The sequence below is a fragment of the Rattus norvegicus genome, chromosome X (assembly GCF_021556685.1).
Source record: "Rattus norvegicus strain SHRSP/BbbUtx chromosome X, alternate assembly SHRSP_T2T, whole genome shotgun sequence".
In the NCBI taxonomy this organism is placed as follows: Eukaryota; Metazoa; Chordata; class Mammalia; order Rodentia; family Muridae; genus Rattus; species Rattus norvegicus.
In genome coordinates this window covers 157,949,663-157,976,091 of record NC_141554.1, presented here as the reverse complement: position 1 = coordinate 157,976,091, position 26,429 = coordinate 157,949,663, and the positions used below count along the sequence as shown (strand labels likewise).

The window sequence follows — 26,429 nt, the reverse complement described above, 5'->3', positions numbered from 1 at the left end:
GTCAACTTTCTGCTCCATCAAAAAAGACAGGACTATTGCCTTTTTTCTGTTTAAGGTGATATTATCAAACTTTTAGCACAAGCCATGCAATGCCTCCTTAACACTCTTCAGGACTGGCAGTGTCACAGGATGCAGTGGCTAAGCAGCATAAGGCTTCTGGTCAGAACCCACAGACTACAGGTACTTGTGCAACCTTGATTGTTATCAAAACATAGTTAATTCAAGGATGACAAACAATGATGGAGCTGTAGCTAAGTTTTGACCATCACACAAATAGGAGATAGCATGAAATTTTCTAAAGACTCTCTTAACAAAGTTGGTCTTGCTGTTGACCAGGAGAGAAGTGACACATCAGCTACCCATTAGTGTCACAGCACATAGAAAAGCAGATGGCAACCTGCTTCCCGTATCTCTTTAGCTGTCATATGTGCTCTTCCTAAACACAGAGTGCTACTGTGTCTTTGCAGTTATGCAAAGGACAGGAAATCTGGCAGTTGGCTTTCACAGATAATTGAATTAACTTGACCAGGAAACATAGCAATAGAGATGTGGGTTGGGTTTGTACCTGCATATTTGTTCTATGCAATCATTCATCTTGGGTGTGGTGCTCAGAAATGAGGAGAGACATCTTCTCAAAAGCAGCTTTGGTGTCCCATTGTCCTTCCACATAGGACTACTTTTTTCCACCTCCCATATCCATTAATAAACAAAATCTCCACACTGGAGACATAATGAGCCCAGAGTCCTGGGCCTTTGGGAGCAGTAGTGGCAGAAACCTCATTTCCCCAAAGGGAGAAGAGTAGTGGCATCCAAGTGCCAAGACTGAGAACCAGTGGTACATCAAACAGGAGCAAAGCACCTGAGAGTTGAGTATCAGCTACTATTTTGATAAAGTGTTTTCTGAAATCCAAGGAGCTTAAGAAAGAATGGATGCCTGATCTCTGGCCACTGCAGCGTGTTCCTCATCAATAGCCACAGGATGGATCTTCCTGCCAGATGCTGTCAATTATGACCTGAAAGACCTCCAGTAAAGTTCCCTCTAAGCTGCAGAGACAGTTAAGAGGGCTAAATACAACTGCGTAGTGCAGCTGCAGGCATGTTCTAGAACCTCAGAAACAGCCTAGAAGGCCCTAAAGCTTTCACAATGCAGAAGCCCATCACGAAGCCACTGGGGATGGGTGGCAAGAGTGTCTTCCTTCTACTGCTGCTTGAAGAAACAGTAAAGGATGCTCACCCTCCCTGCCTGCTTTACTTGCCTGTGGTAGTCAGAGGATATCCTTGTCATAAGGCAAGAATAATTCTAGTGTTTCTACAAAGTGAAATACACACAGCACACATGTAAAATGAATCACTTTATTGAACTACAGGAGCAAAAATAGTGGATTTAACCACATTTTTAAGAGACCAAACAAAAAAATGCTACACTGTTTCCCCTTTCTCCTGAAACAGAATAGGCTCACTGGAAGCCTGTGCCAAGGGTAGGATTTGTGTCATAGTAGACTTCAATTATGTGTGACTGAAGCTACTGACCAGGTGACCATGAAAACACATTATACCTCCTGATCAGAAAGATCAAGGCTCCCTTTACTTCCATTGGGAAATGAATCATTTGATTTAGACTGAAGGTTATTTTTCTGGTATGATGGCTATACCAGCAGAGCCTGGAGAAACTACTAACAGGTGATCGTATCTGCATGTTCAGTGTGCAGTGTTTTTCTTGCAGGTGGGCAGAATGCTCTGGACTTTGACAGGAGTCCCTGGTTGTTTCTGGCCTGCCTTAGCAACCTTCTCTAGTGTCCTGGTCTCAAGGGGCACTTCTTGGGCTGTTAAGCCACTTCTCCCATACCCCATGTTGGAAAAGCACAGAGCTTTCCTCACTTGTAGTAGCTGTGCTGGCAGGAATTCCAGATTGTCAGTGGTCATGGTAAGTGAAGGTGGGGCATCTGCCTGAGACAAAGCAGTTGAGCTATCTGCTTCTCCCATAGCTTAACCCATCCATCTCTAGCACAAGCTTGTAAAAAAATACTTTAACAGAGAATATGCTGTACAGAACTAGGATTTGACACTGTATGTTACAGTGCTAAAATAGCTGTATAAATACTATACAGGCATGGAATCATGCCATTTGGAAGGGCTCACTGATGAGGCCCTGCAAACCTGTTGTCATCCTGCCTAAAGCGAAATTTCTGACCAGCAGGGACAAGGAAAGCAAGGTTGGGCTGTATCTGAACACAACAGATGTGTACAGACCTAGTTACAGTCCCCACTGGCTACCTATAAGCAGCACAGCTGAACCACAAATGGAAGTGGTCCCATAAGAACCACTCCATTCAATACTTTGATAGGAATTTTAGCACTAGAAAAGCTGCCCAGACCACAGATGTGCTTTCTGTGGGCCTAGGCATCAGTTATCCCTGGGTGGGTACCACAGGAATGAGAACACATTTCAGGTACCCATACGGAAAGAAATGGGTTCTTTGCTCATGTGTCACTGGCATCCATATTGATAGATACCTTTAGTCCCTGCCACCTACATTCTGAGTGGCTGGCTGACACTGGATGCAAACGAGGCTTCAGATGGAGGTCTGAGGTTCCAAGTCCAGGTTGGGGTCAAGGGGAGTAGGAGTGTGTCCTTCAGTGTGCACACACTCTAGCCCTGGCAGGGTCCTTTAGTCTGGCATTTCAATATTTAGTTTGGGTGGAGGAAGGACATACTTGCCAGGGCTCTGTGTGATGACCACCCTTGCCTTCTTGCGAAACATAGGTGCGATTTTAGGAGGTTCTGGAACTGGGGTTTCTTCTGTTTCCTCACTGTCTTCATGGTGGAGATCATATGAAATGTTTCCATACTCTCTCAAAAATGGGAATATTTCAAGCAGAAACTGGCAGAAATCTTTGCGAATACCAAACCACCCTGAAAAATAAGAATTTTCCATTTTAAGCTCTAGGTGTTCATGTGACACATCTTTCCTGAACAAGGAGTTCTACTGGCACTATGTATCACTTCCCCCAGATTCCTCAGAAGTAAAGACTGGCCAGGATCTAACTGACCAATAAGCAAAGGAATAGAGACTTCTAGCTCCAAAGCTCTCAGAGTGACACCCCAGGCTAGTAGTGGCATCATCCCCAGGTCCTTATTTGAGGGATGGTGATTCTCTAGCCTATAATCAGAGCTTGTTGAAAAATGGTGAGGTAGGCTAGAGAGTTCAGCGTTACCTGGCCAGCCACTGACTCGTATGGAAACCGGAGCTGCAGAACCAGACTATGAAAGGAATTTCCAAATACTGGCAAACCTAGATAATATCACCTTCTTCCCATTTTCTAGAGCTAGGTTAAACTAATTGGTGACAGAGTGATATTTAAGCAAAGGATTACTGTAACCATCTGAAATCTGAACAGAAACAAGAAGGAACTGGTCAAAGTTGAGGCTGACCTCATGGGAACCCCTCAAACTAGGTCACTGGGTTGTGTTGTTTCAATAGGGGACTGTCAGCTTAGTGCTGGCTCTCCCAGGATAAAAATAACAGCTCAGTGTGCACTATATTGTACAGTATCCCCTTCCAAGGATATAAGGTGGGCAGTTCTCTGGGTTTACATGAAGTAGAGCTCACAGCCTTATAAGAATGCTATCTTCCTCATAGACCATCTCCAAAGCACATGGCATAGAATATTAGTCAAGACAGAGCAGTCTAGCTCCACAAAACTGAAAAGATTCCATTCCATTGAGGAGAGAGGGACAGAAAGGGACCTGAATGACTCTTGGCATTTTGGTGGGAAATGTGAATTTTTCATGATACAAAGCACCTTAGCCGATTTTTAAGGAGTAGGGAATGGAAACTCAAAGAGACAACCTGCCATGTTGGCCTTATTTCTACTTGTCCACTTATAGCAAAGGAGATAGCACCGCTTCCCTCACTCAGCTTTACAATACACATAACAACTTCTAAACTGAGGTCCTGAGTCTTAGCATTTTGTAAAGAGCAGCACATGTATAGGGTGCTCGCACGCTTGTATACACACACACACACACACACACACACACACACACACACACACACACACACAAGGTTTCTTAGTCTGTAAACGTACAGTGGTTTCCTCCTTTCTGTCCAAATGTTGTTGCCATCAGTGTGATCAATGAGAGCCACAGGGGAACAAAGATTGGAATACAGGAGAAAGCGTTGTGGCCATCCAGTTTGTGAACCAGCAGGATCTAGAGAAAAGCAAAGTTAAGGTAGTATTGATGCATCGCCAGAAAAATGGACAAAGTCTGCAATTGTCCCCATTGAAATCCCTCCCTGTGCCATGTCTGAGAAGAGGGAAGGTCATCATAGGTAATAGGAGCATCCACCCAGGGGGCAAAAAGACCATGGGAAATTCTGCATCCTTCCCCAAGACGAAACTAAAATCTACTGGCTGAAAGTCCCCAATGCTAGGAGATTTATGAGAAATTCTTCCCAGGGTTTGTTCAGAGGAGTCAATAGTATCTAGTCTAGTATTCCCTACTGAACTCCAATACAAAACCAGGATGTACAATTTAGAGTAGAGGCTGGACGTGAGCAAATGCCTTTTGGGTAGAGAGGCATACTGCTCTCTGTGAGCCCTACAAGCACATTCTCATTGTTCCAAGTTCCCGCTGGACTTTTTCTCTCCCACAAGGATAGCAGTATACCTATCTAGCTATGGTAGATGCTGTCCTAGATAAAGGTAGAATGTGGGAGCAGAAGAGATTTCCTGTAGAAAGCTTACCTCAAAAGTAAGAAGAGGCACGACAATGGTCATCCAGCTCAGTGCCATGGTTATATGTGTTCTGCGTTGTTCTGCAATCACATCCATAGAGCGCAGGAAGAGAACGGACCAAACGATGTAATAGAGGACCACCAGGCACAAGAAGGACATGAGAATCCACAGAGGGACACATACAACCTGGACAGGAGTAGAAACACAATGTCATTCTGCTGGTTCTGATTGGGTAGTCAAGAGGAAGCACAACTACAGATAGTACTACTGTCCAGAACTGCCATGGAGAGAGCATGGGAAACACTGCATTGACCATAGGACTTCCATCCCAGAAAGAATGTCATTAGGACCTCTTCCATTCCGGTAACAGCCTGCAATCTGGTCCTCCAATGAGGCCTACTTTCAGTTTCTTCTGAATACACTGTCTCAGTCTCAAGTCCCTCATTCTATCATTCCTTCATTCCCATGTTGCCTACCTTTCAGGCATTCCCATACTCCTTCATTGTCAGTTCCTCTTACTCCCTTACTGGCAGTCACTTCCTGCTTCATTCACAATGTCTTGCTCCCTAACTTAGTTACTGATATGTTCACTCTAGCACACTGTCTTACTTCCCTGTGCACTCTTATATCCTCACTGCCATCCCGTTCAGGTCCTCGATAAATCTTTCAAATACTCCTCCCTCCTACCCCCATGCAGTCTCCCTCACACACTTACTCCACAACAGTAGAATCCCTTCTTCATCCCCTGAACCTTCCTTACCCCTCGCTCTCATACACTCAGTTCCTCACATTTACTCTCATGTCTATCTTCACCTCCTCATGGCATTTACTCACATATTCCTTTACTCAAAAAGTCCTCATGCTCACTGTCTAGCTGCTCATGTAAGAGTTACTCCTCACTGCTACATTCTCATTCTGTCAATGTTCCCCCCACACTTCCTCCCACAGCCCTATTCTCACATTCCTTTGCAGACTTCCTCCCTCCCTCTCATTTAGTTGCTCACATATCCATTTACTCACATATACTCAAGCACTAATTTCTGCACGTTTATTCTTACTCAGAGTTATTGAACACCAGTCACTGACTCCCTAATCACATGTGTGTGTGTGTGTGTGTGTGTGTGTGTGTGTGTGTGTGTGTGTGTGTGTACATGAATAAGTCCTTATTTTCTAATTGACTCCTTAGTATGCATTTGCCAGAAGTCAAAGTTTTGGTACATAATTGCAAACCCTTTTCCTCAGTCAGTGACCTGTCATAACCTTTATTTTATTTTATGAAGTCTAACTTTATAATTTTATCTTATGGCTCATATTATTGGTGCCATGTATAAAGAACATTTCACTTATTTACAGGTTTCAATGATTTTTCTTCTAACAGTGCTATAATTTTGACATTTTTACTTAGACTTGTGATTTGTTACATGACTTTTAGGCCTTCTGAACAGTTTCGGGTTCTTGATTACAGGTTTTGCTACAAAGTCTATCTATGCATATCCTCCATTACCTCTTCTACAGCACATCCATGGTGGCATAAAGTTACTGGTACTCCCTTCATGGGTAGGAGGATAGTTGTTTTAACAGCTTCATTTAATATCTCACCAATTATGAGATGTATGTAGTCGGGATACTTCATCCATTTACATCTGTACAAGGTCAAGGGTTAGGAACCCTCTACTTAATTGGGGAAAACATTAAACATTCTTAATTGTTTTCCCCTAACTCTAACCCTTATACCAAAAAATAAAAATTAGTCTTATATGAATTGGTTCCTCTATGTGACAAACACCAATTATTCAATTCAATTTCTTCACACAGTATCCTGAAATCACAGAATGAAAAAGCATATGAATATTTTTTATCAAAGACTGTGGGAGAGAGATAAGTCCCACATTTAATTTGGAATATATGCACTTTTATTTTCTTTCCTGACCCTAAATGAGTCTTTTACTTTTCCACAACATATTTTTATTTAAAAAAGTAAACTATGTTTAATATAGAAAATGTCTTGTGCAAAAAATTACACATCAAGTCTTGTGATGACATTTCAAATGGCAAAGAGTAACCACGTAAGCAGAAAAACCCAAGTTCTATTTGTAGAACCCACACAGAAAAGCCAGTATAGTAGTTCCCGCTTTTAACCCTATTGCTAGGGACAGGACATGGAAACAGGCAGATCCCAGGACCTTGATGGCAGGCCAGCCAGTCCAGCCTAATAAAGAAGCTTCAGGGAAGTAAGAGACCCTGACTCAAAAGAACAAGGTGGGCAGTACTTGAAGAAAGAGACCTGAGGGTGACTTCTGGTCTCCATATACATACCCACACCTACAAACACATGTGCTTTCCCATATACAAATGGACAGGGACGGACACACACACACACACACACACACACACACACACACACACACACACACACACACACACACCAGAGATACACTGGTATAACCCCTTGTCTTATGTAGCACAGGCTGGACTTCAACTTGCCATGTAGGCAAGGCTGATCACAAACTTCTAATCCGCCTGTCTATACTTCCTTAGTACTAGTATTACAAACATGTGCCACCTGGTCTGGCTTATTCTGTAATGCGAATTGAAACCACGTTTTTGTGCATGTTTGGAAAAGACTCTACCAACTCAGCTACAACCACAGCCAAATCTCTCTTAAGCTATTACTAGTTGAAACCATACTTTATTCTCTAGTGTATAGTTTTTGTTCTTTATATATGTATCTTCTCCCTCTGTGTAGCCACTTTTAACTAACCATTAGCCGATGCCACAGTTTATAAAAGGATGACTTACAACCCCACCCCTTACAAGTAGAAATAGGTACAGGTTTTCTGACAAGCAACTTGGTAGTCTATAGAAGGTATATATCTGTTGTTGTAAAAATATAAAAAAAAAATTAAAGTGCTGTCTTTTATCCCTACTAGATCCGGCACTGTGGTGCCCCACGATATCTGCTAGATACCTTAATTCTCAGTCAGCAAAGCCTCTCACCCACTTTGCTCCATCCCATATCACACTGCTGAAGGCCTCTCTCTGAGCTGTAGGCAATTTCTCTACCTATCTAGTTCCCAAGGCAGGTTTCCATGTCAGGAACACACATCCAAACTCCATGGTGGCCCAGACCAGCCGCCCCACACTCCATTACACTTAAATCTACACATGAAGGAATGCACAACACAATAACCTTTGACCCAATTGATAAGATATAATTGCCCACCTAAACATACAAAATCCAGTACCATCCATCCCTTAAGAACATTCATAACAACCTGTAAATACACAGAACAGAATCTTAACGTCAGCTTCCATGTTGTCTACTGGCTAGTCTCCCTCTCCCCCTCCTCCATTCCCATCTCCTCCTCTTCCTTCATACTCTTCTCCCACCCATCCTTCCTTCTCCTCCAATGACAGGCCTCCTTCTATCCTGTTCCTGCCCTTACCTGTAGTTTATAAATTCAATGGGGAGAAGGTTCTGGTGAAGTCACCTGAGTCCTGAGTACGTGACTAGGCAGCTGAGTCCTTGGGGCAGTGGAACTAGCATCAAATACAGATAATTCCAGGGCAAACCACAACATATATCTATGTGTATGGAGTGTTTAACCCACATGTGTGTCTGTGAACCATGTTTGGATAGTGTTCATGGAGGTCCAGATAGAAGCACCAGAATCTCTGGAACAGGAATTATCACTAAGCCATCAATCCAGCCCCATAATCATCTATTTTTTAATGTGTGTGCGTGTGCCTGTGCGTGCGTGCGTGCGTGCGTGCGTGTGTGTGTATGAAGGAATGACAGGAAACTGCTTATGTTTGGAAGAAAAGGGTCTAAAAGCATGGACAAGACAGAATAATAGATGGTAAAAAAGACAAATATTGTATGTTTTCTCTTATATATGGAATCTAGAGTTAAAAATACAAATATATGACATGAAAGTAGAAGGTATCTATTTGTAGAGGAGAAAGGGTTAGCAGGGTAGAAAAAGAAGAGAGAGAGAGTGATAGGGGCAAATTTAGGCAAATAACAATGAATGATAAACACATATGAAAATATAATGCCCTCTTCTGGTGTGTCTGAAGAAATCTGATGCCCTCTTCTGGTGTGTCTGAAGACAGCTACAGTGTACTTATATAGAATAAATAAATAAATCTTAAAAAAAAAAGAGAATAGCATTTTGAACATTCCTTGCATAAATAGATGATAAACATCTGAGGTAATATGGTAATTAAACTGATTTGATTATGACATATTAAAAACAACATGAAAGGCTCTAATGTTCTTCACAAACATCTATAAATAGGGTGTAGTTAAAAATGTAGAAAACTGAGAAACAGATATACACAGAGGCACATTTGAAATCAGAAATATGAGCACTAATGAAACATTTAGAAACAAGGCTACGTTGTGCTATGGGACCATTAGTTGTGCTCAAGCTTGTTTTTTCTGTTTTTGTTTTTGTTTTTCTACAAATTTCTTGAAATAAATATGAATTACTTACATAATAAAAGGTTTGTTTAAAAATTTAAAAAGGCTACATACAAGCCAGGGCCAGTGGATGATCTTGTCCAGTCTTAAGGCAATGAATATGAACTGAAGAATGTTGACAGAACACAGGATTTCTAGCTAAAGATGAAGAAAAGAACCAGTTAGACAAGTTGCATTAAACATAGTGGCTATTTGTCTAACATATTAACAGGCAATGGAAACTGGAAAACTGGAAAACTTGAATGATATCATGATGGAAGCTTCTGATTGTTTTGGCAGCAGAAGTGCATAGTGGGATCATGCTGAGGGAACTGCACACACTTTTGACTCATTCTTTAGGTTAGTTGGTGCTTTGGCCATTTTGTTCTTTCAGATCTGAATGCTGGCCTGATAGTGACCTTCTTTTGAAAGAAGAAAGAAAAAAGAGGCAATCCAGAATAATTTCCTCCAAGCCTCCTTTCTGCCTCTGCCAATAATCAGAATATAGCTGATTTATAGGTACCCTAAAACTTCCCTCTACTTCTAAGCAAGACTCTGCCATAAATCCCATGCCTTCGTTTCCAGTTCTTTGAGGATCTTGTTATCTTAGGCCAACAATAATAGATTTGATGTTGCATCATTAATTCAGACTGTGCTACTGACCTTTCCCAAAAAGAAACTAGTTGCTAATTTCCCAGTAAACCCAAAATGTCCAAGTACATGTAAGCTCACCTCTCCTGTGATTCAGCACTCCTGACTTAACCCACTTTTTGGGTTACATTCTAGCTTTGTGAGGCAAGAATGGCTATATAAGGCCCGACTGCCTCATCTTCCACTCTAAGATACTGACATCTATTTACCAAGGCCCTCAGTATCAACAGGCAGCAGAATATCTCTGCCTGGATCTTACTAGGCTATTTTGAGAGCATTTTAAGGTTGACCAATCCTTCTCTCTTGCACTACTAAGTTTCAAGAATCATATTGTACACTTATCCCGCTGTGAGAACTCAGGGAAGCTCTACTTGGGCTCCCTTTCCTTTCCTTAAATGGCAGTACTTCTAGCATCCCAAACAGACATCCTGTTTACTGAATCATACACAAGGACTCATTCACACCACCTGGGGTGAAGGAAAGTTTCAGCAACACTCCACTTAACATATTGCCTACTGATTAGTTCTGAAATGTGCATGCAAGCTAGCCATACTGCTGTCTAACAGTGTGCAGTTGCCACATGGCTCTGCAAGAAGCACCTGACATTAAACTGATCCCCAACTGACAATCTCCTGAATGCTGTCCCTCCACTTTTCATCATGGTAAAGCAACACAACAACCTGTTGTGGCCTCTACATTCTCATATTCATCTATCACATTCTGCCCCCATGATCCTATTCAATCTTCTCTTGAAGGCCTTACTTCTTTATTTGCATCGTGACTTCCTAAGTCTGGCCCATTTTTCACCAACCCTCTAAAACCCAATTCCACAGCTCTATTCCCTTTGAGATAGATGAGCCTTTGCACCCAAAGATCCCCAGGAGGATGTCTTGAATGTGTCTTTCTACTTGTCTACAAACACACTTTTACTCTAAAGAGCTCTCTACCAGCTCTTCCCCAACATTTTCCTGCAATACCAGATTTTAATCACAACTGCTGAAAATTCTGCTTTTAATACTCTTGTACTAACACAGGTAATGCACTGGAGCCTAAGAGGGGAAATGCTACAAACCATTTCAAGATAGGAGTGTGCATGCTACAGGTATCAGTCAGTTTTCCTCAAATTGGATATTATTCCTGGTGTGCTAGGAGTTCACTAGGATGATGGGAATACCTCACTTGCATATTTAAAACAAATTTAGTGTTCTGTGCATGCATCCATGCATGTATGTATCTATATCTACCCATCTCTCTATTGTGACACAGGTTCTTACTATGTTGCCCTGGCTGGCTTAGAACACATTATATAGAGCAGGCTGGCCTCAGAGATCCACCTGCCCCGACTCTTGAATAGTGGGATTAAAGATGTATGCCACTATGTTAGGCTCCTAATTCATTTTTGAGACATGGGTTCTTATTAAACCTTTAGCTCAACCTATGGCCTAGGCTGGCTGGCCAGTAAGACCCTCAACATCTCTCCATTTCAGTATCCTTGTATTGGCATGCCAAAAATATGCCTCTAGGCCAGGCTTTCAAATGGATTCTAGGGACCTGTGGTGGTTTAAATACAAATGGCTCCCTGGAGTGGTATAGCTTGAGATAGAACTAGTCCCAAATTTCTGAGAAACTGACAGATTGACTTCAAAGTGGTTGTACAAGTTTGTAGTACCATCAGCAGTAGAGGGTGCCCCCTTGCTCCACAGCCTCATCAGCATGTGCTGTCACTTGAGTTTTTGTGTTTTAGCCATTCTGATGGGTGTAAGATAAAATATCAGGCTTGCTTTGATTTGTATTTCCCTAATGACTAAAGATATTGAACATTTTTAAAATGTTTCTTGGGCATTCAAGATTCTTCTGTTCAGAATTCTCTGTTTAGCTTTGTGCCCCATGTTTTACTTAGATTATTTAGGTTGTTGGTCTCTAACTTCTGGAGATGTTGAGATATATATATATATATATATATAAAATCAATCAACTAATTTGGACCTTTGGGGGTTCTCAGAGACTGAACCACCAACCAAAGAACATACACATGGACTGGACCTAGGCCCCACATATATAGTACATGTGTAGCTCAGCTTTCTTGTGGGTCTCCCAACAACTGGAGTGGGAGCTGTTCCTAAAGTTGTTATCTGCCTGTGGATCCTGTTCCCCTAACTGAGCTGCCTTGCCTGGCCTTAGTGGGAAAGGATATGCCAAATTCTGCAATTACTTGATGTGCCAGGGTGGTATGATACTGAGCGGGGTGGGGGGTGGGGGTTCCCCTTCTCAGAGGAGAAGGGGAGGGGGATATGGGGAAAGGGACTATGTGAGAGATTGGGAGGAGGGGGCTGTGATTGGGATGTAAAGTGGATTAATTAATGAAAAATTAGAATGACCCCATAGGCTCATGGGGAGCAGAACTGTTTGGAAGGATTACAAGGATTGGGAGATAATAGACTTGTTGGAGGAAGTTGTCACTGGGGACGGGGATTGAGTTTTTTCTCCCAGTCCCAGTGTGTTTCTGTTTCTCTGTTTCTCTGTTTCTCTGTTTCTCTGTTTCTCTCTCTCTCTCGCTCTCGCTCTCGCTCTCCCCGTCCCTCCCTCCCTCCCTCTCTCTCTGGATCTGGAATATAGAACTCTCACATACTTCTTTAGTACCATACCTGCCTGGATGCTGCCATACTTTTCATTATGGTGATAATGAACTAACAACCTCTGAATTTAAGTAAGATCCCAATTAAATGCTTTCTTTTATAAGAGTTGCTTGGTCAGAGTGTCTTTTCACAGCATAAAACTAAGACAGAATGTGAACTCAGGTCCTCATGTTTTCACAGTAAGCACTTTAATCAGTGAGCCATCTCTCAGCAGTACATATTTTAAGAGCTGGAGATTCAGTCCCTGTTCAGGCCATCTCTGTGCAGTCTTACTTTTCCCAGCTTTCACATTTCTTTCCTTTTTCTACTCCAGAAACATCTTAGCTTCTCTTTGGTCTGCTTGGCTAAAGAGTTGCTCTTGTTTCTATTCTTGAGAATGCCTGAAATATGGTCCTTTCTACTCTCACAACATAGAGCCCACTGGCAGGTCCAGGGTCCTCTCTATCTCTCTGTGAGAACTTCTCAACTCCCATAGCTTTCCTTGACAGCTATCTCACACTCCTGGTATGTAACATCTATATCTCTCTGCGAGAACTTCTCAACTCCCATAGCTTTCCTTGACAGCTATCTCACACTCCTGGTATGTAACATCTATATCTCTCTGCGAGAACTTCTCAACTCCCATAGCTTTCCTTGACAGCTATCTCACATTCCTGGTATGTAACATCTATATCTCTCTGCGAGAACTTCTCAACTCCCATAGCTTTCCTTGACAGCTATCTCACATTCTTGGTATGTAACATCTTGAGCTCTCCACTGAATCTTGGCTTCACGCTCATGGCACTGCACATTGTCCTATGAGGGGTTGTTTGCTGGATTGAGACAGTGGTACACATTGCCTGGCATTATGGGCTTTTTAAAAAATATTCAGTAGAATCCTTGGTGACTCTGTAACTCTTGCATTCTGCTTGCAAAATAAGCAACATGTAGATGACATCGAGGTCTACTACTGCTCACACCATGGCTATAGCAGCCACTGGGTACCTGGATGGAAAAGAATGGGGAAACACTTCCCAGATTTTCTTGTGCAAACTGAGGACTCTGAAGTATTGCAAAAAAGGAAAATCTTTCAGGCGAGCCGAAATTTTATACCTTTGAAGCTGAAATTCCTACCAAGCCCACAGAGACACTTTCCTATTGTCATGGGGTAAAATAGTTGAAATCTTTTTAATAAATCTAATACTCTCAGTGCTATGCTTTCTTTAGCCCCAACTTCACATGGCTTTATATACCTTTGGTGATTTGAATAAGAACTATCCCTCACAGTCTCAAGCATTTGAACACCTGGTCCCCGGTTAGCGGCACTTTCTCAGGAAGTTTAGGAGGGTATTACTTAGGATATAGGATGTGAGATTGGAGTCTTCATGACTGGGGAAGTCTCAGCTTCCACCTACTGCCATCATGCCCCCTGCCTCAGTGACAAGATTCATATTCATCTGAACAATAAACCCAAATAAGCTCTGTCTTCTATACTCTGTCGGGGTACTTATTACAGCAACAGAAAAGTAACTGTGGTGGTTTGAATAGGTATGGTCTCCCACAGACTCGTGTGGTTGAATGCCTAGAACATAGGAAGTGGCACTATTAGGAGGTATGACCTTGTTGGAGAAAGTGTGTCACTGGGGGTGGGCTTTACGGTCTCCTATGCTCAAGCTGGGCCTACTGTGGCAGTAGATCTCTGTCTTCGGGTCCAGATGTAGAACTGTCAACTACTTCTCCAGCACCGTATCTGCCTGCATTTCTGCCATGATGATAATGGACTAAATCTTGGAAGCTGTAAGCCAGCTCCAGTTAAATGTTTTCCTGTGTAAGAGTTGCCTTGGTCATGGTGTCTTTTCATAGCAATGAAACCCCAACTAAGATAGTAACCCAATGACAGGCTTTCCCAACCTTTTCTGTACCGTTTTTTGCACGCAATTCTCACTATAAATTTGACTGAAAGCTGCCACTAATATCCATTCTGCAGACTGAATGGCAGACTACCTTGGAAGTTCTTCTGTAAGATTAATTCATCCAAAACATTTTAAATCTATTTTTAAAAAGCTGTTTCTTTGTGGTAATTTGCTCACTAGATGCAAAACCTAACACACAGTAGTCAGTGGTCTGAAAAGATAAATTACTTAAACGAACCTACTGTACTGGGCCCCAGACATTTTGCTAAGTTTTAGATGGTATGGAGTATAGCTGAGTAAGTACAGATTATAAGGCAGTGGATCAGGCACTGGAAACAAGTACAGTAGGACATTTGAATGAACTGCTCTGTGCATAGAAAGAAAAAACATGGCAACTCTCTTTTCTCTTTCAGATGAAAAAGAATAAGAGAGACAAAGAGAAACAGAGAGACAGAGACAGGGAAAGTCAAAGAGAAAGACCAAGAGACTGAGACCCGAGTTTCTAGAATTAACTATGGACAAATTCCAGAACAAATAGTGCAGAGACAGGTCTGCAAAGAAAGAAGATGGAGAACACAAAGGTTTTTAAGAAGGGCAAAGGCTCAAATATCCCTGGGGAAATTAGGGACCATGTATACCTACAGATGGTATTGGCCTGCACTACCTAGATTCACTGCTTTCACACTGACTCCCACACTGTGAGGACCACCATTACACACTTGTTTCCTACTTGTACCTCTCATAAAATTTTAATGCTATATATATATATATATTTTGTAGATAATATATAGTATGTATACTTGTTCTTTACCAGTAAAAAGAACACAATTTTCTCCATATATAACCACAAACCAATATTTACTCTTTTTGTCAAGCATTCTCTGGCCATGTTAATCAAATGTCTGGCTGAAGGTGGTTCTGTCCATCAATCTGGTGACTTTTTTCAGCAGTCCCTAGTAAGCAGCCAGTAGAGAGTAGTACTTTAAAAAAGTGGTTTGACTTACTGAAGGTGTTTAGGAACTTCAAAGAATGTAAAAGTGGGCTAGGAAAGGTACTCTCCCTGCACAGTATACCTGTCGATACAAGCCACACTCACTCCATGGCTTTTCACCACTTTTACAATAGTAAGACTAAGCCGTTCTTCATACTGGAGGTTCTGTTTCCTAGTGTTCCTCTTTCTCTGGGAGCTTTTCTTTGAAACCTACACCTAAGTTCAGCTTCTAATTTTTTATCTGCACAGGTTGACCACAGTGGACTATAAGTAACTAAAACCATGTAAAATGAAATCTCAGATAAGAAATGTGTTAGGGAAAAGGGTCTACTGCTTCCCATTCTCCTCTAAATCTATTAGTATATTGCTTTGTGTCCTCAATTCCTTTCTAGTTAATTGCTCTGGATTTGGATTTGGTCTGACTGAAATGGAATTCTGGCCTTTCTCCTTAATGCATGGCCATGAATAAATTATGTTTCCTGGGAAAAAAATTGCTACTCTCTCACAGGTTTTTGTAAATATTTACTAAGTTCCTGCTATTTGTAAAGTGATCATCTAAATGTTTGGCACAGATTAAGGGTACTAGGAATATTATCCATACATGTTTCTTTATTATCATTACTAGTCTTAGCATTTTAATTTAATTCTATATATCCTCTTCTTGGGCCAAAGGGCTTGCATATGCAAGGTAAGGAGTGACAGCATAGGGGATGAGGTAGTGAGACAATTGAATTTTACATATCAGTTCAGGTGAAATACTTTACCAAGATGCCTAATTACATACTAGAGTATGTGTTATTGTCACAGCATCAAGTTTTTAAAGGAGACTATTCTCAATACTGTAGGGTAAATAGCCCTCATCCAAACAGTTGGAGGCTCTAAATCCAAAGACCAAGGTTTCCTGCAAAGGAAGAAATTCAGTCAACCTAGAGTGTCAACTCTTGCTGAGTCCCCAGCTTGCCTGTATGTTCTATAGGTACAGTTTGCCAGCTTCACGACCATGTGGACCCATTCCTTAAAGTCTCTCTCTGTGTAGCTATATCTCTATCTATCCCATTGGTTGCTTCACAAGACTGACAAACATGGGTAGTTTATAAGGCAGGACACTAGGAGAAAGCTGAAGGTCTTTGTTCTCTTGTAAACCATAATCTAGTGTTAAGGATTAGTCTGTTCCTCATAAAGAATAAGAGACTGACATTACAATAAATGTTTTAAAACATGTTTAAATACAATAATCTCACCTCTAGTGACCTGTCATGCCGAAAGCCCCAAACACATGCTGCAACAGACACTGGGGAAACAAAGAACAATGGCATGAAGACCAGAAGCCAGAAATGGCTTCCTCTCTCAATCCTGTCACAGACCAGAACTTCAAACATCAGCAGGAGCAAATGGATGCCCACAGCAATTAACATGGCTTTAAACTCCACACATGTTTCTCCTTCTGCTCTAAAAGGGGATGGAAGAAGAAAAAGAAAAAACACATTCAGAATTCTCAGCACAAGTGTCCATAACAGTGCATAGCAAATACTAAGTTAATTCCCATTCTGAATTTCAACTGTAAATATGAAAAACAAAAGATGAAGTAGAAAGCTAAATTAAATCCATCTTTAATAGGCAATCTTGTGAATATCCAGGAACACTTAGTTCCTAACTTTAAATTCAACTATCAGAGTTACTTCCAAGATTATTCTATGAATTACTTCTGTTACACCTCATGATCCTTATTTTTTGCTGAATTTAAAACTAGAAAAATCATATTTCAAGCAAATCTATAAATATAACATTAGCTTCATCTGCAAATATAGGTTATATTCAATAAGATATGGCAATTTCCTTAGGTGCTACTTTGAAATGCAAATAAAAACTAATAACATTTATTAATCTTTATTTTAGTATGATAATGTATTAAACCTGTAAATTAAAAAGAAAGTTAAAAGTTTTGCTCAAAAATTAGCTTTATAAATATAAACTATTCATAAACTAAAATTGAAAATGTTTATTAATGCATTTGAAAGGCCTATAATGTTCATTCAAAATACAGATAGATTTGCAACACACTTGCCATATGCGTGACAAATATTCTAGAGACTAGAACAAAGAGAAAAGAGGTCACAGGTAACTCCTGTAGATCTCACTAGCATACTGCTGAATAATGGTCACAAGGGACCAACTGTGCCTGTGCATACCATACATCCAGCCAGCCACAAACACAACTGTTTGTCCTTACTAGAAAAATATCAAAACAGGGCAAAATACATATAACTGTTAAGTATTACTTAGTGAATTGTTTTTGAGAAACAAGAATTAGATATCTGACCTTTTTGTCATAAAATAATAGATATACAACCTAGGCATGGTTGGGAAGTAGAAGCAGGTGGATCTTTGTGCATTTGAGGCTAGCCTGGTCTAGAAAGTTAGGTCTAGGAAAGCCAGGCCTGTTACACAGAGAAACCTTGTCTTGATAAACCAAAAAAAGGAGGAGGAGGAGGGGGAGGGGGGAGGGGGGAGGGAGGAGGGAGGAGGGAGGAGGGAGAAGAAAGAGATACACAATCACAGATTAGGGCTGGAGAGATGGTATGGTGGTTAAAATTGCTTGCTATTCTTTCAGAACACTTGAGTTTAGTGTTCAATACCCACATTTGGGTGGCTTACAACCACCTACAACTCAGCCCCAGGATCCATCACCTTTTTCTGGCCTCTATGGGTATCCTCATACATAAGCTATACATTCACATGAATAAAAAGTAAATCTTGAAATATCATATCCCCTCCCCCCACCATCCGTTTTAGAGGCAGACAGGGTTTCTCTGTGTAGCCCTGACCATCTTGGAACTTGCTCTATAGTCCAGGCTGGCCTTGAACTCAAGAGATTTATCTGCTTCTGCCTCCAGAATGTTAGGATTAAAGGTATATGCCACCACCATCTGGTATATTATTGTGTCGGGGGAAAAAAAGGAAAGAGATAGTCACACATTAAAGTCCTTCATTTGCTAAGATTTGTTGTGTTATAGCCCTTTGAAAGTCCTACATACCTATGGCCTATGCATTTTACACAATCTAAACTATAGCTTCTTTTAAAAGGTGATAATCAAAAAATTTTAAAGAGAAGTGGCCCCATCTGCACTCATCTTCCTGCTGGAGATTTCTAACGGACCTTCCTGTCTTCACCTCCTTCCTCTCCTCCCTTCTCTTAGAGAAAGGAAAGGCAGCAACTCCCACACAATCCAGCCACATCAGGCTGCCACCACTTCCATGACCCCCAAAGCTTTACCTTCTTTTGTAACATCTGGTTCTCAGTTTACCTCACTCCCCAGTTCCTATCTGAGGGACTCATAGCCTTTGGACCTGACATAACTAACAGGATTAGAGAAGTAGGAGAAAAGGAGGCCTAGTTCTAAAAGTAAACTACAGAAGTCAGATCTCTGGTAGACATGGCCAGAGAAGTAGATACAGTGTTTCTGTGCTTTTTAGTCTGCTTGGCAAAACATTTCTATATTTGGAGTGTCTGGTGTTACCCTTATAGGCTTTCTAGGCCTAAACCATCCAAACTAACACCGCTCTGTAAGAAAATATGTAAGAAGTGTCGGTGTTTTCAAAATCCTGATGAGAAATATTTGTTGGACTTCAAATAGAAAGAAATTGACCATCAAGATTTAGTTTTCTCAAAATATAGACCAGTGAGTTTTTTAAAGCAGTATTACCGATATTGAGGATTTCTTGCCCAAACTCCAGTTCCAACTGATGCGCCAACAATGACCATTAACTTCCATAACCATATTGGAGCAAAGACAGCCCAGTAGCTCCACTGAATGATGCCATCCAAACGAAGGGCTAGTAGCACAGAGAACAGCAGCAAACAAGCATAGATGAGGAATTTACTGAAAGGAAAGTAAAATGGGGAAAGAGTTCATTTTTAACACGTATCTGATAATGAAACGAGGAGAAATAACAGTTCATAAAAAGTCATTAATTCAGGCCTGGAGAGATGAGTCAACAGTTAAGATCACCAGCTGCTTTTCTAGAGGACATGGGTTCAGTTTTTAGTACTTAAAGGGCAGTTAATGATTGACTATAGCTTCAGTTCCAGAGGGTACAACCTCTTCTTCTGGACTCTAGGAGCCCTGTACAGACCAGGTGCACAGATATACATGCTGGCAAAACACTCATACATATAAAATAAGGTAAAAATACATTTTAAAGTCACTAATTCCATGACAATTTATTTAAAAGTTCCATATAGAACACATACTGTATTGGGGTTGGGAAAACAAAAGTGAGTAATTAAGTCTCCTGCTTCCAAGGGTTTTCTGATAGGAGACTACACAGAAAGCCACAGTTACAATATGGTATAATATTTGTATAAATGGTAGTCTGGACAAAGTGAAATGGGAACTAGGAAAAGAAAGTATGAGATCTGACAGAGAGTAGGGAGAAATGGTGACCACGGAACTGGTTCCAGGGCAACTGCAAAAACAAAGACCTTAATACAAATAATCAGTCTCATCTGTTAGTTGTTGTTCTAATTATTCCAATCACTTGAAAATCGGGCACAGCAGTGCTGTTCCCCTCACTTGACCACTGCTGTAACAATCTACTGCAGACTTGCTATTCTTCCCAATTCATCTCATGGAGCATTAAATTAATTTTGTACCCAGATGTCAAGATATATGAAATTATTGTGTTTTTCCTGCTTCTGAAGCTGACATTTTGAAATACAAGTATGTGGTATCCTAATACTCTCTCAAGTTACCTCTAATACCATTAGGACTTTAATTTAAAGGGCTAGAAAGATGGCTCAGTAGTGAAAAGTACAATTTGTTCTTGCAGAGGCCTCAGGTTCAGGTCCTAGCACTCACATGGCAACTGAGAGCCTTCTGTGACTCCAGTTCCAGGGCATCCTATGCCCTCTTTTCTCATCTGCGTGTATTGCATGAATGTGGTACGTAGACATACACACAGGCAAGACACTCATACAAAATTAAAATAGTAATTTTCTTAAAATACTAATTTGAGGATTATGTTTCCAAAATACAAAATTTTGACTCTACATTCAAACCATAAGGCTGTCTTTAAAATGGAATAATATCTGCCACATCTGACTTTGTAGCCTAAGCGCATTAGCACTGGGCAGTGTGCTATGGGCCATCCCCATACTGTCCTTTCTGAAATATAAAAGAAGCTTACTGCTCAGGCTCATGAATAGTCACCAAAGAGAAGACTCGAACTATAAAAGTTCTAAATATTGTTCTAATTTATGATTTAAAACTATACATAAATTCTATAAAAGTTCTAAATTAAATGAATATGGCTGGCCTCTCTTTAGAGCCATTGGGTGTTTCCAGTAAAATCTATTGCCTTGAGTATAGATACAGGTCTATATGAATGCAAGTAAGCTAGCCCCACACAGACACCATACTTTAGGCGACAAACTTCTGTTTATGAGTTGACAGACTGGCTCCCAGACAAACTATGGATATTTTCACAATTATTTAAAGGACTGTACCTCTTAGGCTAAATAAAACTTTATTACCATGCAGAAAATGTTTTAGTGGAAATTTTAACTTGTTTTATTAAGATAAAAAATGTTTAAGAGCACCTGGCTAGTAAATATATACAAAAACAAAAAATACAGAGGAAAAAAAATCATTCTTAAATAATACTGGGCCAGTAAAGTAGACGGACACTCAACCATCCTTATAGCATATATTTAATCTGATTTCTTATACAGTGATTCATTAAGGTAAAGGTAAGTGGAAATTTTCTGTAGGGGTATTAAAGAGAGGCGTTGTAAAAATCTGACTTGGTAATCAGGTAATCATTTTTCTCACTACTGGATCATAGCTCACTATATTATCCGTTATACAGCACCTACACCTAGAATTCAGTACTTTTATCTGAAATTTTATTCACCTTGTACATTTATGAACCATCACTAAGCAATCAGAAAATCATAGCCAGGAAGTGGCACATTGTGGGCTGAGCCCTCTTACATGAATTGTTTATCAAGAAAACGTCCCATTGGCTTGCCCATGGCCAATCTGGCAGGGGTAATTTTCTCAGTTGAGATTTCCTCTTCCCAAATGACTATCTGATGTCAATCTTACCAAATACTAGCTAGAATGGTTCGTCTGTATATTGGACTTACTCTGTCACAGGAGGAACAGGCATGGAGGATCAAGCAAAACACTTCACAAGGAACCTGACCTGGATTAGAATCATGAATTGGTTCATAACTGCCTGTATGACTTTAGAGAAGTCCAAGATTCTCTAAAATGAAACTGTTTGGGGCCAGAGAGCTAGGTCAGTAGGTATAGGTGCTTGCCACTGGCCTGATGGATAACTTGAGTTTAATCCATAGGACCCACCTGCAGGAAGAAGAGAACTGACTTCTGTAAGCTGTTCTCTGACCTCCATAAGCACACTGTGTCATATGTACACTCACTCACCCACCCCCCACAATCAATACATTAAAATGTATTAAAATTAGAAAATAAAATAAAATGTGGCTGCAATCTGATTTATAGGGCTATTGTAAAGAGTAAGGATACTGAAAAATAAACTGCCAAATCTGTGTTGACATATAGTAGATGCAAATAAGCCATAGCTATTATTAACAACTAATGAGTAAAAGTCAAGAAAATATTCCATCAACAGCTCTATATGCCCCAACAACAGATGTGCAATCAATCACACAATAATTCATTATCAATACTAACAGTACACTCATACTGACAGATCAGTGGCCTGCTTTTAAAAATACAATCTGTGGAGTAATTAACACTATGTAATTTTTACTCTGCTGAAGAATCAAACCTGATGCCCTGTACGAGTGCCATACCACTGAACTATATACCCTAAGCTCAACATCATTTATATTTTAAACGATGCACACATTTTTTGCAGTACACACTGATCCCTCTTTTAAAATAGTTATTTTCAGGAATTTTTACTTTATTTTCAACTAATGGGTATTTTGCCTGTGTGTATGTCTATATACCATGTGTGTACCTGATGCCTGCAGAGGCCTTTAGTTACCAGTGATCACATCCACTTTTCCCCAAAAATTAAAATAAAAGACAACTTACAAAGACTAAAGAATGGCTTTAGATGATGGAGCATACAAGAACTTTGCAAATAGAATTTACTTCATTAGTATTACATATCCACATAAACAATCCCAATAAGGCATCTCTTACTCATTGTTTCAGTCTAGAATTCCCAAGGGATGTACCTCACTCCCATCAGGAGTAAACTACAAATGAGTCAGTAGCCTAAACAGAGTTCTTACAGCCTTCCAATGCAGTGTGGCTCTCAGGGCTGAAGGGCATTCTCTAACAAATAACAACTTTACCAAAACTGTAGACAACTCCAAAGCCTTGTGATGCAGTCCAGTTGCCTATTAAAGCCATGTACTTCCAGATCTCTACCTCCTAAGGACATTCTAGAATCAGTTTTCCAATTCTGCATACTTTTAATCTTCTGTTTAGTCAATAAAGCTGTTAGAGGCTTCAGGCAGTCAAGAAGAATTCTTGGTAGACACAGTATGTTTCAACAAGTTTACTTTGTAATTAAAAGGCAATTCTGAAAAGTTCATGGTCAATTAGTTCTATGGCTGACGTACATAGACATAGGGTCAGCTATCAGCCCTTCATGGCTGGGTGCTAAACACTTTTCAATCACTCTGTGTCACTGCTATTTCTAGAAACCTGACAAACTGCAGTGAACCCTCAGTGACAGTCCATGCTCTGGGAATCACCAAACAACAACAGTGATACATAATCTCCAAAGTTAAAAAAAAACATATTCTTCCATTTTTCCCATCTTGTCAATGGAACAGTTACACTCTGAAGGGACACAATAAGAGAGAGGGGAAAAAATAGTTCATACACCAGCAAGAAAGCAGTCATTGGGAAAAAAAGGAGCTCTAGACTGTTCTTACAGGCTCTGGTGAGTTATCATTCATCTCGCTAATACTTACTGAGCCAGCTATTATCTAATGGATATAAATTACAACAAGAAAAGCCATGGGTTTGGCCTCACATGGCTTGAATTTCAGTAGGAGAGAGAAAGATTAATTAAATAAACAGAGACAAATGGAAGGCCACAGATAAGGCCTCTAAAGGAAAGCTATGCTATTCTACAGACATTGTACAAGCAGGGTGTAGTGGACCAGGATGAGGAAGCCAGGACAACTTCCTTCAGCAACAATCAAAAGAACAGAGATTTCAGTGATAAATGGGAACTGAGTCAAGGAGAGAAGGAACTGTCCTATTAAATGATCAGTGCATGATGAAGTCGTGAATTAAGAGGGTCATGCTAGAATGGGTTTGGAATTAGAGACAGAGAATAAGACAACAGTAGCCCCCCTCCACTTTGCTCTTCAGATGTCTGAAAAGCTTTCATCAGCATGGGGCAAGATTAAGATACAATGTTAAAAACTAGATCAGACATAGTACCTGAACCACCACCAGCTAAGAAAGATCTACTTGTTAATATCACCTGGCCATTGTATTCCTGAAACATCTATAAGGTACACTGTTCCTTCCCACTAATGACTTTGAACCAGGACAATGGTGGGATACAAGAGACCTTTAATTTTTTTCAGGGAAAGAGGCATTTTATTTCACTTAGAATTCAAGCAAAAATAAATGTGTTAATGGCCATTATAAATCTCTTTGAAGTACTTCACTATAATTTTTAGACTTTAGTATTTGGAAGAAAAAAATGTAAAGGAAAAACTGGCTAAGGGTATTTATTATCCATGAACCACTATTTTGCTTTCACAACTCTTAGCTAACCTGGGAGACCACCTTGCAGCTTCTGGACTATCTGACCCATAATAAACAAGTCCTGGAAATTTCTATTTGTAACACATTGTGCAATCTGCCATTAATTCAGGTTCAATAGCCTAGTGAGCAATTATACTCATTCTACAGATGAAGCAGGTAAGTGTCTTGCCCAAGGACACAAAACAATTCAGCCTTTGTTTCTTATCACTATCTTCAAACAATGAAAATACACAAGATGTGTCCAGCTTCAGTACCAACACGGTTGTCCTACAGACAAATCCTAATCCTAGGAATAGTAGAAGAAAAACTACAGTGAGTTCTCTGATATTTACTCTAAATGAACTCCTCTCTGCAGAGAAGCTTCAAGACCATCAATGATGACCACAAATGAAGGCCAGAATATAAACACAAAGACAATAGGAGCACCCAGGCCAGTATCGTGGCTTTAAAATTGTAAATGTTTCCATTCTCAAGGAGACTGCACTTCAAATATCCCCTCCATCTCTCTCCAGTTCCTTTCATCTCCAACAAAGAGCCAAGAAAGTGGCATTCTCAGGAATGCACAATACAGCAAATCATCTATTTATATTCCCATTACTTCCAGGCTGGGACTGTCAAGCACCCTAAGTGCCCAGCGCAGTACTTAGCATACAGAGCAAGGCTAGCTTACTCGAGGGCATGTCTTCCCATTTAGAAAAAAATGAGCAGATTAACTCCCTTTAAATAGTAATGGACTTAGAAAGATCAGTGAAATGAACTCATCTCGCAGTTTATTAAAGAAGAGTAAAGAATCACTTGGTTGCCCATGGCCTCGTCTCCAATTTAGGTTTTGACTCAGTTTAGTTCCAAAGACGTTTCATAAGTGTCTACTATATGACAGATGGGTGGGAGGTGATGTGGAAGGGATCAATCAGGAAGTGGTTTCTCCTTTGGGAGCTCACAGCCCGCAGAAGGAACAGTTTTACAACAGTTTGGCAAGTGAAGGACAGAGATTTGTATACTTTAGCCAGTGTTTTCTCCACACTGCCCACTAGGTATTTCAAGTCTGGAAAATAAGCAGGGTAATATCTACTTCCTGTGAATAAACTTACAGAGAGGGCTAAGAAAATGCGTTGGAAATGATAGGGTTCACCCCCAAAGGCATTATGTAAGATTTACCATACCTTGGCAACAACTATAAAATTTTAGTATCTCAGACATCAGTTTGACAAACAAGCAAAGAACGGCAGGCAGGCATAAACCTACGGAAAACCAACCCCAAGAGCTGAAACTCTTGAAACCCCAAGAGGAAACATGTGGGAAGTTGGCTGGGGGTGTCAGGGTCAAGTGAGATGGCACTGGCACAGAAAATGGGGGGCAGGCAGAACGGTGAGGAAAAGAAAAACAAAGAAAGATATCCAGACAGAGAAGTTGGAATCCCAATGAAAAAGGACGAGTGGAAAGCACTGGGCTTCCCTCCAGGAGGACACGTCTCCAAGCTGGGCAACTTGGGCCATGGCGTGTTGGTACCAGTTGCGGGAGGAAGAAGAGGATGGACAGACTCTGAGGCCGACACAGCTTTGCCGAGAGCAGCTGGCAGCCATAAGGAGCCTCAGGCTGGTGCCTGGGTGCTCAAACTGCAGTGCCGGGGCCGCCGCGCCTCTCCCAGCTGCTACCCAAGCCCTCGCCTGGCCCGCCAGCATAACCGCCTCACCTCGGGTTGAAGTCCTGAAAGAGGCCCCTCAGGTTCATGGCGGAGAACTTCGCCTAGACGTCCTCCTCTTCCCCCCGCCCCCCGCGCCGCGAAGCCTGCGCCTCACAGCGGGTTCATGCTGCTAAAGGCAGCCTTGTCGCCAACGCCGCCACGGGAGAAGCCAGAGCAACCAACTGTCTCCGACACTCCTTCCGGTTTCCGTAGCTGGGATGCGCATGCGCCCTGAGTCGTCTCCCCCCCACCACCCCGCCCCCTCCCGAGCTCGCCAGAAGCCGGAGGTTTCTGAGGAGGTTACTGTCTGGTAGTCACTCTTTTTGCTCCCAGGTACCAGCCTGCCGGCCTGTGGAACAGAACATCTACTGTAAGAGGAAGGGGAACCTCGGGGGAGGGGAACGCTGACTGGGTGGAAGTCCATTAGGAAAGAGAATGCCAAACTGGAGTACCACGGTGAGATCACAGACACCTGCCACCTTCGCCATCCATCACCCAGACCCATACCAGGTTTTTCCCCAAATGGACTGAACCTTTGGCTACACCTACCAGAGTTGCCAGTAAATCCAGTTTGCATA

General features: G+C 41.1%; 1 protein-coding gene across 4 annotated transcripts; it reads right to left on the bottom strand.

Annotated features, from left to right (window-relative positions):
• Positions 1 to 1,334: 1,334 nt before the first annotated feature.
• Positions 1,335 to 26,063, bottom strand: Tmem185a (transmembrane protein 185A). Of its 4 annotated transcripts, none has more exon segments than NM_001135712.2 (7): positions 1,335 to 2,914; positions 4,090 to 4,213; positions 4,750 to 4,926; positions 9,281 to 9,364; positions 16,617 to 16,824; positions 19,080 to 19,256; positions 25,861 to 26,063. In NM_001135712.2, coding segments are annotated over 7 exon segments (1,053 nt in total). In that variant the 5' UTR covers positions 25,899 to 26,063; the 3' UTR covers positions 1,335 to 2,669.
• Positions 26,064 to 26,429: the final 366 nt, after the last annotated feature.